This window comes from Stigmatopora nigra, chromosome 19, assembly GCF_051989575.1.
Source record: "Stigmatopora nigra isolate UIUO_SnigA chromosome 19, RoL_Snig_1.1, whole genome shotgun sequence".
NCBI lineage: Eukaryota > Metazoa > Chordata > Actinopteri > Syngnathiformes > Syngnathidae > Stigmatopora > Stigmatopora nigra.
Window position 1 is genome coordinate 8,847,102 of NC_135526.1, and position 16,727 is coordinate 8,863,828.

At 37.7% G+C, this 16,727-nt stretch overlaps 1 protein-coding gene across 1 annotated transcript; it reads left to right on the plus strand.

Moving 5' to 3' along the window:
- The first annotated feature begins 226 nt into the window (after positions 1 to 226).
- On the plus strand, positions 227 to 10,689 carry LOC144213074 (four and a half LIM domains protein 1-like). Its single transcript, XM_077741331.1, has 6 exons — positions 227 to 351; positions 6,489 to 6,662; positions 6,736 to 6,910; positions 8,674 to 8,843; positions 8,911 to 9,097; positions 9,198 to 10,689. Exons 2-6 carry the CDS (start codon positions 6,507 to 6,509, stop codon positions 9,347 to 9,349), a joined length of 840 nt encoding a protein of 279 aa, XP_077597457.1. The 5' UTR covers positions 227 to 351; positions 6,489 to 6,506; the 3' UTR covers positions 9,350 to 10,689.
- The last annotated feature ends 6,038 nt before the right edge of the window (positions 10,690 to 16,727 follow it).

Below are 16,727 nucleotides of genomic sequence, written 5' to 3' on the forward strand. Positions count from 1 at the left end.
AATTCAATTTCTTGTATTTGAAAAGTAACCCAGAAATAATGAAATCACGTCATTTTGTAGTAGCAGAACTTGGTACTAAGTAGTCCAGAAATTTAATTTTAACATGTATACGTATGCATATATTGTAGAATTGAACTGCAGGCTAGCTGCTTTATTTTGAAAGTTTCACAAGGAAATCTCAATTTTGATTTTATTTTGAAACGTACTGGCTTCATTCGGTCTCCCCTTGGTTGTTTATGTCTCGCAGACATGAACTGAACCAGGTGCGAAGTGAACATCGCCGAGTCCAACCGCGTCTCGTCACGCGGGGTGAGACGCACGTCCGCGGCCACGCAACTCAAACTTAACCCGGTAAGAAGCACCATAAAAAAATGGGGACTGCGCGTGTCATTTTACTTGATGTTTTATTTATTTATTTTTATTTTTTGTAGAAAACTACAAATTACTTTCCTTACGCTTATGACACTACGCCGTGATTAATATTCATAAAATGAATTATATATTGATAATGGGTAAAAGCAAACTGCCATACGTCCATGAGTAAGAATCTACAGTTGTCTGATCACAATGCTGATATCATAATCACACGTCTTGTGATTTCTTAGTTTGCCTTGCAAAAATGTCTCAAATCTAACAAGGAAACAAGCATAAAAGTTTTTGCATGGGGCGTTGTCTCTGTTAGTGGTTATGAGTGTGTGAGTGTGTAAGAAGTCGTGCAATCTGTTTCCAGTTAGTAAGTTTCCTCTCCAGCCCTTGTGATCGAAGTGTTGAGACAAAAAACACACTCAAAGTTCAATTAAAATTCTTGGTAAGCAATTTATTATTCTGTTTGAGTGTGTTTGTGTAAATGTACTGTTCACAAAATCAAGATAGATTGTTCAAGGACTTGTCTCCATCCAAAATAGCTTTTAAAAAGCATCAAAAGCTATATAGTCAAACATAAATATATGGTTTTCTACAGCCTGTGGTCATGTTCTTTGTAATAGCATAAACAAGAAGCAGGTGTGATAGCTTACTAGATTTGTTTTTGAGTCCGAGTAAAACTTTAATAGAATTACAATCCATTCTGAACTGTGAGACCGAGTAGGGTATAATCCCAATTCAGTGCCATTGAAAATGGCATTGGCTGATAAGTCGTCGTGTTGGTTATCATTGAATAATCAAGCAATTTTAAAAAGAATCTTCCAGTAAGTAGTTGCAATTACTGTGATTAACTACATAAAAAGTTCCAACATCCGTTAACATGGTGTGCAGAGTCAACTACAGTCAAATACAGTAATATCTTGATATATGAGTGCCCCAACACATGAGACATTTGAGATACAAGGAAAATTCCAAGCAGATATTTGCCTTGAGATACGAGCATACGAGACAACGTGGTGGCCGAGTCCGCAAGAGTCTGCTTATGATGACGGCACACTGTCTTTCTCGCCGCATCTCGCCCGCGTAAAGATACCTACAAGCACTGGGCGTACAGGTTGCATTTTTAATCAGTGCAGAATTAAGGGGAAAAACAATGGTTCTAAGCAAGCCGGTGCAATGAAGGGTAGTGAGAAGAAAAAGTGTATGCTGACTATTGATATTAAGCACGAAATAATCAAAAAAACATGAGTGGTGTACGGGTGACTGAGCTGGCTCGCCAATATGAGAGGAGTACTTTGACAATATGTACCATCCTTAAGCAGAAGGATATCAAGCCTTCCAAAGGACTAAACATAATTTCCAAGCTGCACAGTGACATTAATAACGAAATGGAGAGGCTTCTTTTAATGTGGATAAAAGATAAACAGTTAGCAGGAAATAGTGTGACCGGAGTCAAAAAAGGGGACTCTTAGACATCAGATGAACCCAAAGTGAATCGAGGCTTGTTCGATAATTTTAAAAAATGAATTCTCGGTTCTGAGGCATGGTGAACAAGGAAGTTTTGCCTCGAAAGCCATGGTGGAATACATTAACATCTTTGCCATAGTTATTGCACAAGAAGGTTTACCGTATTTATTCGCATATAAGCAGCTTTTGTCGGACAAAAAATGACTGAATCGAGGGTATGCCTTAAATAGTTACCGCCATGGCCGATGTGATGTCATGACGCAAGACAATGCGGCCGATACGGTCATTTATATCAAAATAGAGAACAGATAAACAGATAAAACGCTAAACAAAAAGTATTTTGACGTCCTATGAATGTAATTCAAGGAAAACGTGTGCCAGTCACTCGCTCAGGGCATCACCATCTCACCATAGTTAAACGTACTCTGACTGGCTAGACACGAGTACACTTAATTTTGTCTGCTACTGCTGGCTCAATGTAAAGCATTGTAACAATATGGGCTATAAAAGTACACAACTCAATATTTAACATTTGGTCAACCATTTGGAATAGAAATGGTAATGCTATTGAAGTCCAACCCTGTGAGGACATGTTTGTAATGTGATTGGCCAAAGAAACTATTCCATTGCTTCATTAATCAAATTTACATGGGTTAGCACTACTGATTCCGAAAGCTCTTGATTGACAGTGCACCACCTAGGAAGGAATATAATTCCAGAAAGAAATGAAGGACTTGCAGGGATCTATTAATTCCATTCAGAGACTGACCTTCATCTATATTTCAATTCTTAAATAATAGGATGGTTTTTGTAAGCATTGTTGTGTAGTTTCTCCCACTATCTAGAATTTATAAGTCCAATGTTATCAGACAGATTGTCAGTCTACTCTAGTCAATACCACAGTTGCATTCGTGCATTCAGAAACCTCTTTCAAACTCTCCAAAGGTTAAGCATTTCCCCCCCCAAAACCTTGCCAAAAGTTTCCGCAGACTGTAAAAACGGTTGCCTCGGATCACTTAAATTGTTCTACAGTCCTGGCAGAAATCCCCTCCAAGACGCATCCAGCTTTCTGCTTTAACACTTAAATCATTGACTGCCTAAAAAGGACTTCGGTCAGGAAAATATTTAGCATAGAGACTTTGACTGCATTGAGATTGATGTTGAATAGTTTGTACAATTCAACAATCCTCACGACAATAGTTTATTAATTTTGATTTGCCTTTTTAACATGACCTGAACACAACAAAAAGTGCTGTGGATATTGTTATGAGGGAAAATTGATAATATTTGAAATGTTGAGGCAAACTATCATATCTTGCGTTATAGTTGAATAGGTTTGAATGTTGTATCAGAATTACTAAAGTTCTGCGATAAATTGCTGTCAAAAATGAAACAAATAAATAAAACTACCTTGTTCTTTTATTAACAGTATTCTGTGCCCTTCATAGTTCCCTCCAGTAACTAACCCTAACCCGTTTCTCATAGAAATGAACTAAAAACAAATTTGTTCCAACCCTCTGAGAAAAAAAAACACCAAAAAACTGAATATTTGAATGGAAAAACTTTTTTTTTGTCCTAATTCGCCATCTATTGACAAGGTAACAAATTAACTAATGGTTATGATGTTTAATAGTACTTAAAATTAGACAGATTTTACGGAGGTGAGAGAGAGGGGCAAAGAGAGAGAAAGACTTTTTGAACGGCAACACGCTCGTAACATAACATAAACAAATTTAAATGATCTTGGATTACAATACAGACACACACAAAAATAAATTTAATCTAACCTTACACTAAACTTAATTCTAATTTTGTTTTAAATTTTTATACCTTTCTTCTCCCGGGTTGGCTCTATTTGCCCCGCCTCCATCCAGACTATCTGGATTTTTAAAAGGAACCTATTGAGGGTTGTTTGCTTTCGTCTTCGCTTCAAAATATTCTGAAATTGATTCGCAAAAATTTCCTCACAATAAGATAATACACGACCAATTGCCAACGAGAAGTAGTATATAGTCTGCTCGTATTATCGAACAAGCTCCACCGCCATTCGCCACTGACTAACGGGGGGGAAAAACACTGAAAAAAATGCAACGCTGCGCCCAATGCTCGTAGAGACATTTACACGAGGGAGTTGCGGTCAGATGATGTTCTCATAAGCAGCCTCTCGCGGCTGTCTCGAATGCTCGTATATCAAAATTTTTCTCGTATCTCAAGGTAAATATTTGCTTGAAATTTTAATAGTATCTCAAGGTAAATATTTGCTCGAAATTTTAAACGTATCTCAAGGTAAATATTTGCTCGAAATTTTAATCGTATATCAAGGTAAATATTTGCTCAAAATTTTAATCGTATCTCAAATTGCTCGTATGTCGGGGCACTCGTATATCAAGGCATTACTGTATTGGAAAAAACGCAATTGTCAGAGTGTCTGCGTTTGTACGGCGCTGGCAGTCTTGCTACAGAGACTTCCTGTTTCTGTGTTCCAGCACATTCTTGGTCGGTAAGCTCATGCCAACATTGAGCCCGATGCAGATGTTGTGCAGACAAATGTGAAAATTCTGTGTGATGTTAGATAGCTCGGCACGGGTGTTGATTTAATGTCGCCCTAGCGAACACGCGGCTCCCGGCCAAAATGAATGCGGCTCTTTGCTTTTTATTATATTTTTTTATATACTATTGATCTCTGCCTCGTTTCATGTTTCTCTTATTATTCCTTTATTCTACCTTAAAACACACTCAAATTATTAGGGCTCATTAAAAACAAGTAGAAAATTATATATTATATATTTTGTAAGGGGAAGAAAGTGTTATGGTGAATAATATGGCTTTAATTGCTATTTTGTGTGTGTTTGTCTGATTTGGCAGTTTGTGTTGCTCTTTGACTCTGTTTAAAATTTTGGCTCTTTGTGTTTAACTTGTGGACCTTGTGTCTGACGAAGGGGCACCACATTGTGCACGCATAGGGCCAAACTTCCCCCCCAAGCCCAACATGAATCCTGCATTAATATTTATAACTGTTAAATGCCCAAGTGGTAAAAGACATTCTTCCCACTAAACATGCTTCAACCTACTTGTTACATGCCAGAATCGCAAACACTTGCACACTCCCTTGAAGGCTTTTATTCACACTTAACTGTGCAGGATAATGATAGCTACAATATCTAGCTATCTGCAGTCAAAAACGTGGCTTATGATTTAAAAAAAAAAAAAGGCTGAGAAAAAAAGTTGTGACTTGTCAGGTGACGTCACCTGAATGTGATTTTCTTTCCTTTTGACCTGGGTGGAATTCCCGGCAAGGTTTCCTGTTAGCGATTAGTCCCCATCAAGTCTAAGTGGCAAAAGTGAACTGCAGGTTGGTGGTTGAAATGCAGGAAGTTTATTTTGGAACCATATTGGCAAGTTTTAAGACGAGATGCTATGCTACATTTCTCCGTACGAGGTCTGTGGCTTTCAGAAGTAGGAAAAAGTAGAAAGAATGAAACGTCACAAAACATTAGGTTGTTCTATTAAAGTTTTAGAAGCAATTATTTATCCATTAATCGTCTGAAAATTGATGTCAAAATCACAACATATTATCTCTCTAGTACTCCGTATTGTAAATAAAGAACAAATCAACTCGTAATCACCTAAATAAATAAAAAAAAGTTTTTAAAAAAGAGCTTGTGTGCTGTGTGGATTCACAATTCCCTTTAATGAGAATTAACTCTGGCGGACCAATAGGGTGAGTGGCTAGTGCGTCAGCCTCACAGCTCTGTGGTCCTGGGTTTGAATCCAGGTCATGTCCATCTGTGTGGAGTTTGCATGTTCTTCCCGGGCCTGGGTGAGTTTCCTCCGGGTACTCCGGTTTCCTCCCACATTCCAAAAACATGGTAGGCTGATTGGACACTCTGGACACCCATACCTAGAGGCATTTGTAAGTCGTGGTATGACTGTAATTTGTATTTAGTTACTTTATATGGGAAAAATGCTTTGAGATACGAGTAAATTGACATCCGAGCTCGGTCCTGGAATGCATTAAGCATGTATCTCTCGGTGTTGAAAAGAACAATTTTACATCAGTTGGCCCTACGAATTTGAAGATGCACACTACCTCTTTGTTTTGGCACTAACTGGTATACAATGAGACTGGATGTGGAACAGGTCATTTACTTAAAGTATCCATTAATGCACTGGTCAAAACTTTAAATGCAACACAAAGCTACGCATTCCATCATGCTCCTTGTGCTCTTGGAGTTGCTGTAGTATTTAATAGCACATTTAACCTATACAGTGTTCCCTCGCTACTTCGCAGTTCAGCTACCGCCGACTCAGAGCTTTGCGGATTTTTTTTGGAAAAAAAAATACAAATATTACATTGAAACAACATATTTGACAGTTTTTTGTTATAACATGAATTTCACTATCTCTACCCGTATTATATAGGGTGTACTGTATACAGGGGGGTAAAAAAATAAAATAAAATAAATATATTATTATTATTTTTTTTTAAAATTAAATTCAAATTAAGCATTTTTGAAGGGGAATCCCTACTTCGCAGAAATTCACTTATCGCGGTTGGTCCCAGTCCCCATCAACCGCGGTAACCGAGGGAACACTGTATATTTAAGGCACCAATGACTCATATCTTGATCTGATGGAGTTTGTTATTTTTTTTTTAGTTTTGGCAGAGATTAAAAATGTCAACCAGCGCACAGTGTTTCTACTGTCGCGAGGACCTCGGCGGAAGGAGGTTCGTACGCAACAAGGGCCGTCCGGTGTGTGTACGCTGCCACACCAAGTTCTGTGCCAACAGCTGTGCCGAGTGCCAACGACCCATCTCCGTGGAATCCAAGGTAATGTAAACGCACTTGCATCTTTCAGTAAACGCAGTATTTGGTACCTGGGTGTGACGCTAGCTCCCTTCAGGAGCTGAGCCACAAAGGCCGCTACTGGCATGAGGACTGCTTCCGATGCGCCAAATGCTACAAGCCACTGGCTAAGGAGCCGTTCACCACCAAGGATGACCGCATCCTCTGTGGCAAGTGCTGCTCCAGAGAAGAGGCCCCTCGCTGCCACATCTGCTATAAACCCATACTTGCCGGTAAAACAAATTTAATAAGGTGCAGAAACTGTATATATCGGACTGTAGGTCGCAGCTTAGTATGTATGTTGCATTGGGGTATGAATTGCATTTGAGTATTTTTTTATCTTTTACTGAGGTTAAGAACCAATATGCATTGTAGACAGAAGTACAAAATGGAGAACAACTGTCTAAATAGGCATCTTTATTTAGATAGCTTAACTATAGTTGGCAAATACAAGCTGTGATGAGGTGAATCCACGACATTCGATCCACAAAGTGGCTGTGTATTAGTGTATGTTGTGTATCTAGTGCAGTGCTTCTCAAATAGTGGGGCGCTCCCCCCTGGGGGGGGCGCGGTGCGATACCTGGGGGGGCGCGTGTAACCCTGGGGAACAGGATTTTATTTGGCCGTACTAGTATAAAGTGTAATTGCGCATCCACAACAGTAGCTGGCAGTGGCGCTCTCATTGTTACTTCTGTCATGTTTGTGAGAGTGCAACATTTCACATGTTGTACCTATAACACTTTTATAAAATGATTTTATTTATAGTCACGGTGGGAAGTGGGGGGGGGGGGGGGCGAATAGTTTTCTTCTTGCTAGGGGGGGCCTAACAGAAAATAATTGAGAAGCACTGATCTAGTGGTACCTTGAGATACGAGCTTAATGCATTCCTGAGCTTGTGTCGATTTACTCGTATCTCAAATCAATGTTTCCCCTATAAATAAACTAAAAACAAATTACTTCATTCTCTAAAAACACAAAAAAACAGGATTAGCTGCACAGTGACATTCATAACGACATAGAGAGCCTTCTTTTAATATGGATAAAAGATAAACAGTTAGCAGGAGATAGGGTGACCGAGTCGATAATATGCAAAAAAAACCTGTGGAATCTACATGGACTTGAAAGCACGGCAAGCATCTAAAAAAGATCCGCCTCGAAAGCCGCGGTGGAATACATTAACATCTTTGACCCGGTTATTGCACAAGAAGGTTTAAATCTAGTGTAACGTAAGTTAAAAACTTATTTTTAAGTGTGCATAGTAATCTAAGTTAAATTTAAAGTTTGTTATGTTACGACCGCGTCCATCAAGTCTCCCTTCTGTGCTTTCTCTTTCTCTCTCTTTCTCTCTATCGTCCACGGAGTCTGTCTCTACTCAGTAACGTCACATTTTAGTATTGAAGATCATAACCACTAGATAGTTTTTTGTCACTTTGTGAGTAGTATGTTTTTCCATTGTAATATACTCTTTTTGTGTTTTTTCTGAGAGTGGGAATGAATTAATTTGTATTTAGTTAATTTCTATTAATTTGAAATTGACTTGAGATATGGGTAAATTGACAGTCGAATTCGGTCCCAGAACGCATAAGCCCATATGTCAAGGTTTTACTGTATAGAGACGTTTAAAAGTAAAAAAAAATAATAAATAGATACTACGATAGACAAGGTATTTCTATAATTAGTTTACCAAACTCTCTATCTCACTCCAAATCGTTATGAAATCTAATATAGTCTTAATCTTCAGTATAACCACTCTGGAGGTAGAGGGAATGCTATCTAGCTATTTTACATCTATATGAGTGAAAATAAAACACAAATAAGTTGCATGTGAGCATTTGTGTGACTTCCAGACCATATAAAACAGCATACAGATATAGTTTTCATAAAGTATCACTTAGAACAAAATTGATGTCTTTCACCATCAATGGCAGTCAAAGAATGAAATAGGAAAGCTTTCCGTGAACAACTGAACTAACTTGGTATGAATCTTCATTTCCAGGCACGGAGAGCGTGGAGTACAAAGGCAACTCATTCCACGACGAGTGCTTTACCTGCTGCCACTGCAAACGACCAATGGCATCGCAGAACTTCATTGCCAAAGAAAGTGACATTTACTGCAGCCCTTGCTATGACAACAAGTTCGCAAAAATCTGCGTCTCCTGCAAAAAGGTCAGAACACAACCACGTCGGGATCACTTATCACAACTGAGCCACTTGTACGATGACTCTTGTGCAGCCAATTGTGTCCGGAGGAGTTAACTACCAAGAGCAGCCTTGGCATGGTCACTGCTTCGTGTGTAGCTCCTGTTCCAAGCCACTAGCTGGGTCCAGCTTCACCAGCCACCAGGACCAGGTCTTCTGTGTGGACTGCTACAAGAGCAACGTGGCTAAGAAATGCAGTGGATGCCAAATGGCCATCACAGGTTCCTTTTTTTCCCACCTACATTCATCTTTGGAAAAAGACTCCATCTGGTGTATTTTTGGGCGTGTTAAAAAAACTAAAAACTTTTTTCTTTGGGCCAGGTTTTGGCAAAGGGGTGAACGTGGTGACCTGCGAAGGAGGCTCCTGGCACGAATACTGCTTTAACTGTAAGCAGTGCTCCCTCAGTTTGGCTAATAAGCCATTTGTGACCAAAGGCAGACACATCCTCTGCACTGACTGCAGCGACAAGTAATTAGCAAACCCCCCGCGGTGTTCTCATTGGCTGTAATTGAGTTAAGGACACGCTGTAGTAAAGATATCTTTTTTTCTTTGGCTGCTCTGTTAACAGCTTACCGTATTTTCTCGCATATAAACCGTATTTGTAACTCCAAAAAAAAAAAGATGACTGAATCAAGGTTATGGCAAAGTAACCTTTTTCTATTACTTGGTTATTTTCTGTTTTGCAGTAAGAAAACAACCATTGCTGGATGAAATCCTTCCTTATATTGACCCTAATCATGTGCTTTTGATTCATAGTTTGTCAAAAATAACGCGTGATGAGTTTTTTTCTAAGATTTTCCCTTCATAGTAAGACACTTTGTACTCCCTATTAAAACCATGAATATGGAGGTGAAAATTGGGAATCAGGGGCCATCTTATATGCGAGGAATTGTAAAATTTGACGATTTTAAGGCAATTTACGCTTATACAAGAGAGGCTGGATTATATGCGAGAAATTGATCTAATTCAATGATTTTAAGGGAATTTACGCTTATATGCAAGAAAATACGGTAACCACTTTTTACAGAACATGAACAGACAAATTCATTTCTTGGTCATTTTTTTGCTGGGTAATAGAGTGAACCTTTCACAATGATTAGGTTGTCTTTAAATCAACGTTTTTAGCCCAGGCAGTTGTTATCCAAAGTGCAAAAAGGAGTTAAAGAAAGAATGTTTTAGGACAATCATTAGCTGTGAGAATGTACTGAATTTCTTCATATAACAAAAAGTACAACAACAAACTCCAACCTCACAAAATAGTGGGGTTTCTCTATTTCTTCAAGATTCATTGTTGTATTTTGGAAGTAGACATTCACGATTTTTTGAAAATATACTTTTATTCAAAATGTTCTGAAGGAAAATTTGATATTTTAAAAATATTGTTGAAATACTATCAGGAAAAAGTCAAATTTTTCCTTATTTTTAAGATAGAAAGATGTATTTTTTCCACTTGATTTTTAAGTAAAATATTGACATTTTAATTGTTAATGTTGTAATAATTTTATTTTAACTTAAATTAAAGTTTCTGTGTACATATATTACTAAACTGAAAGGTGTATTCACCCACCCAAAACAAAGTTAAAAATTCTAATTCAGAATTTGGAAATATTTAGCAATGCAAAAAAATGAAATAAACGAATTTTCACTTTCAATATCATTGTTAACATGATATTAAGAAAGTGTGCATTTTCAAGCCCCTAACAAAATATTTTAATAAATAGATAAATATTTGTACAACCATTTCTCATCTTATATTTAAATCAATTATTTTAAAGAAACTTTTTTTCACCCTCTTCAAAATATACAACCTCATTTTCATACCTGTCAACCTCGAACCATTTGTGATCTTACCAAATTTTGTTTTCGCCCTTACATATATGTATAAATACATGGAAAATCTTACCACTTTACTTTTTTGTAAAAAATCACGAACAACAAAATGAAAGTAAACATAAACAAGGGAACAGGAAACGGAAATCACATGGTGAAAGTGTTACAAAACGAAATGTTTATCATGATCTTTTTTTTTTAGCCAATCAGAGGCGCCGGTACATATATCACTTGGCAGACATGCGTTTCCGGGAACGATTCTCAAAATCACCGTTTAGCGTACCATTTTCATGTGTACAGCGTACCAATATAAAAATGGGCTTTCAGTTGTACCAATTACGGCGAGAACGTACCAGTTGACAGGTATGCATTTTCAATGACCATGCAGTGATAATTTTACAATTGGCACACTGCGAGTCCCAGGGATTCGCTTGTCTGAAAACTGTGCGTCCCAGGAAACTTGTCACGAGTCCCAACATACTACGGATGCAAATAAAACATAAACAACCATATATAAACATTCAGATTTAATTTATTTATTATATGGTTTAGGGTTAGGGTTTATTTATCATTGTACTAGTCTTTCAGCTCGTAGATCCTCCTCTCTTTGCAGCCAAAAGTCTTTTGAAATGTGCGTATTTTTCCTTGCCGCCCCCGTTTTGCTTCATGATCATCGATCGAATCTTCTGCAGTTCTTTTCTTACTAGTTGTATTTTTAACTGCGAAATAACTATCCAGACTGTTTTGCTTTTTCTGAAACATTTTTTATCTTTCTTACACTATTACGAAACTCTTGCTATCGCTTTCTCTCCTTCGTCTGCTAGTGTCTGCTAGTCTCGCGAGAATTATTTCGCAAAGATTATGTGGAATAAATTGGTTTGCTATCGGATATATGTGTTTTGGTTTTTTTTTTTGATAAAAATTTCTTTGCGTCCGAAAAAAGCACATTACTTGAAATTGTGCGTCTGGAAGAAAAGCTGTGCGTATCAGACGCAGGACGCAGAGGTAACGAGAACACTGCCATGTTTTTGTTATATCAGAAAATGTTAGATTTTTCTTTTGCATTTTGAAAATATGTATTTTAGTTTCTTTTCATATTGCAAATTAATATAAAAAATGTCAAAAACAAAAAGAAAACAATTGCCACCATGAATTAAACCTATGTTCATAATAATGGTGCTTACTAATTCTTAGCTGTCACTTCTATTTAATGAGCACTATTGTGAGGACAAAAGTTTTCTGCTATTGACTCCCCGCAACAAATATTTATACTTTATCTTGTTCTCATGTACAGTCATGGCCAAAAGTTTTGAGAATGACACATAGAAACTTCCATTGATCCCATTGAGAACTTGTGGTCAATCCTCAAGGGGCGGGTGTACAATCAAGACCCCACAAATTTTGACAGAAACTAACTACTAAATTGATTTATTAAGTTAAGTAATGCCAAATGGATTTAGAAAAGGCAACAATACAACCAATAATGATTAACACAACTTACCACAGACAGTTTTCGTGTTTTATGAGCTACATTTGGCCAAAAATTATTAATAATACAAAACAAGACAGGGAGATAATTGTTTATTTCTGAGTAAACTCCTCTCCTATTGGTTTAATCATGTTACCATATTATGCAGTGTCTTATTATATTCCGTACATAAAATGCGATACTAGTGATTGACCTTTGTCTGTGATAAGTAATCTGATAGCCACATTTTTTAAAAAAAACAGAAGGATTGTTTTACTTTACAAAATAAGATTTTGATACACCTATCCACGAAAATATCCATCGGTTGTTTAACGGTGTCCACTTCGAAACACTTATCTCTGACGCCATCTTGTGTACACTTTCTTTATTGAATTGAATTGGACTATTAAAATAATTTGTTTCGTTCTTATAAAGCAGTGCTTCTCAATTATTTTCTATTAGGCCCCCCCTAGCAAGAAGAAAACTATTTGCGCCCCCCCCCACTTCCCACCGTGACTATAAATAAAATCATTTTATAAAATTGTTATAAGTACAACATTTTACCCTTATTAACATTAAAGAAAAGAAAAAAAAGAAAGAAATATAGTCAAACTTACAAAGAATAACTTTATTAAATCTTGTTTTAAGTCGGCAACAGAAAAGATTTTAAGTGCATCAATGCCTGAAATAAAAAATAAATGAGAGCGCCACTGTCAGCTACTGTAGTGAATGCGCAATTACACTTTATACTAGTACGGCCAAATAAAATCCTGTTCCCCAGGGTTACACGCGCACATAAAATTGAGAAAATGTGCGCCTGTAGATCTGCCTTGAGTCCATTCTGATCATGTTTTTCCACATAAACGAGTTTTAACCTGAGAACCAGGTATCACAAATTATGTCTACAAATTCATTTTTGCAACCACTAACTTTCCTTGACATGATTCTCGGCTCGGGAGCCATATGTGGCTCTTTTGATGGGTGCATACGGCTCTGAGCTAAAATATGGAATCTGGTGGTGAGAGAGCCGAGTCCCGGACGCACCAATAGGAACGTCACTTTGGCACTGTGGCGTTGATTTTTTCTTCATTAGAGTCTTCAGCAGCCATTCTCTCATTGATACTCATTGAACTCATTGATATTCATTTATTAGCAACAAAGTAACAATGTTGTCAAAATAATTCAGACATTTTGTACTTTAAAAGTGGTAAAATGACAAAAATAATCCCACATTTTCATGTATTTTTACTTTTAAACTGTGAGTACAGCTTTCAAGGAATAACATTTGAAAATAAGAATTGTTTGTGGCTCTCTCTTTAAAAAAGTTTCCCGATCCCTGGCCTAGAGTGACCGCAGCCTCTCCATGTTAAATTATTTATTGGTGAATATCAAATCAAAATTGTATTGATGCACCATTGAATTGGGATGGCATGGGCAAAACTTCTCATGTTTTATGTAGTATATATATTCATTCAGTGAACAAGCAAATAGATGCGGAATGGTTTGGAGAGTTCTATGAATATGAAATTGTCAAGATAAATTCCTCACATACAAGGGCACATGAACAAACACACAATCACAGTACACATCATATACCGTATTTTCATGACTATAAGGCGCACTTAAAATTCTTGAATTTTCTCCAAAATAGACAATGCGCCTTATAATCCAGTGCGCCTTATATATAGAAAAAACAGAAAACCAAAAACGAAAAACCACCACTGTCGGATATTAAAAAAACACAAACGCCTGAACTGAAACAATACTGTTAAATATGCAGATGCCATCTTAGTTAACAACATCTTCCATCATATAGCTCCTCCCCTCCTGCAAGATTTTATACAAAAAAATCCAAAACATCAACAATGGCTGGCTCTAGAGGTGACTGTGTAGTCAGTGCTTCGTGGTACCTGGAAGTCAATAGCAATTACCATATTTTCACGACTATAAGGTGCACTTAAAATCTTAAATTTTCTCCAAAATAGACAGTGCGCCTCATAATAGAGTGCGCCTTATAATACAGTGCACCTTATAATACAGTGCGCCTTATAATACAGTGCACCTTATAATACAATGTGCCTTATAATACAGTGCGCCTTATAATACAGTGCGCCTTATATATAGAAAAAATGTCATTCATTGAGGGTGCGCCATATAATGTGGTGCGCCTTATATTCGTGAAAATACGGTAAGTGAGAGGCCTTATTTGCAATGATGCTACTGTAAATTCCTTTGATCATTGGGAAATTCAACACAATGTTTCTACTGTTCACCTCAAGAGAACCAAATGAGACCTTCTAGTGTGTTTATGTGAATGCGTGTGTGAAATTACTCCTGCGGAGGCACAATGGCGAACCTCCCAAGTGTCGTCCCCACTCTCTCTGTCGTGTCTATTTCTACCCGCCTATGCCCCGCCATCTGTTTGATGATTTAACACCTACGCATTCGCTTAAAGGCTTGCAAATTTCTCACTTTTAGTTCTTAAATGGAAAAAAAATCAAGTGTTGGGGGCACGTAAGACAGCTCCATTTATTGTCACAGCTTTTCAGTTTGAAGATGGCAGAGGGAAGACTGTGATAGCATTTTTATTCAGCATATGTGTGCTCGTTGGTCGTGTGAAAGTAAACACCGCTAGCATGATGAGCGTTGATCCTTTTCAATACGCTGACGAATCATATTATTCGGTATTAAGGGGTAGACATCTGTACACAGACACTTGGTAGGTAATGGTTTTTGTTATATATTACACAACACGGAAAGTACAGCCCATTACATTTTGGCATCAACCAAGTTGATAATAAATCTTTTTTATTGAATTTAAAAAAAAAACATTTTTTTTAAGTCACTGTGTGTTCACTTACTTAAAAGGAGGGCTCGCCAAATATTTAGGGTCCATGTAAGCGGTAAATGTTGGCCACTAGCTGATAGCTGGCCAGCGTGATAACAAATAACAGAAGATTACGTGTACAATATTTCATCAAATGAATAAAAGGGCAGCACAGTGGATGACTTGCCGTACAGTTATGTGATCAAGGATGCAATCATGGGCGACTGGATTGGCTCCAGGACTCACACGATTAAATAAATAATATGAATGTGGTTTTATATATATATATAGCACGTCATCCTCACAGTTCTGGGTCCTGGGTTCCAATCCGGTCAGTCCACCTCACCTGTGTGGAGTTAGCATGTTCTTCTCTCTGGGCCTGCGTGGGTTATCTCCACCCCTGGCACAAAGTCAGCTGGGGTTGGCTACAACACCCCCTGCGACCATAATGAGGTTAAAGCGGCTCAGAAAATGAATGAATGAATGAATGAAATGATGTATGGATGAACGGATGAATGAATGAACAAATGAACGAATGGACGAATGAACGAATGAACTAATGAACTAATGAACTAATGAACTAATGAACGAATGAACGAATGAACTAATGAACTAATGAACTAATGAACGAATGAATTAATAAACTAATGAACGAATGAACGAATGAACGAATGAACGAATGAACGAATGAACAAATGGACGAATGAACGAATGAACGAATGGATGAATGAACGAATGGACGAATGAACGAATGAACGATTGAATGAATGAACATCTATATATGGACCATCAAGATATATAGTCAGCAGTATCTCAATTTTTGAGTTTTTGAGAAAATGAGCCCATAACTTAACCGTTTTGGAATTGGGTGTAGGATTAAGAGCCCGATGAACGAATTAATTTTACTTGCACATCATTGTTTAATGCCCACATTTGACCGCTGCTAAGCTTTTCAGACAGCGGGATCACGAACACCATAGCCGCCTATTTCTTTATCTCCTATCCTGTGGATGCAGCTTCATGCATCTTTAAAGATGAGAGGGAGGGTCCATTTTCTCACGCCTGGTTGGATGGTGAAGGAGAGAGAGAGAGAGAGAGAGAGAGAGAGAGAGAGAGAGAGAGAGAGAGAGAGAGAGAGAGAGAGAGAGAGAGAGAGAGAGGCAGCATGCGGATGTGCCTAACCTACATACTGAATCGTGAAGAAAGAATAACACTTTGTCTTAATTTCACTCCTGCGTCATGAGGTTCTCCCAAAAAATCATGATGCCCTGGTCGAATCTCATCAGGATAATAGTTATTCACATGCGAGCGTCTGCCTCTCCTTCTGTCGACCGCCTCTCGTTGTTCTCCTCCTTGTGACATGATGCATGAAAAGAATGCGTGCAGTCAGAACAAAAGGAAAATCAGTTTTACAGTATTCCGTTTTTTGTGATATTAAAGGAACAAACTATACTCTTCCCCTATTAACAACTTTCTCACCAACTGTTCTCGCTTGTCCTGTAACATCACCCTCTTTAACTCCATGCTCGACAGAGCTCATATATCATCCTTATGACACATGCTAAGCTATAAATAGCCTTTGACTTCACAGTAAATATCTTCTCTTACAGGAAAAGCTTTAAACAAAAACGTATGAGAAGTTTTTATATAGATCATCACACCATCTCATGAAATGACTACCTACCAATAAATAACGTCAGAATAACAAATACGTATTGATTAAGG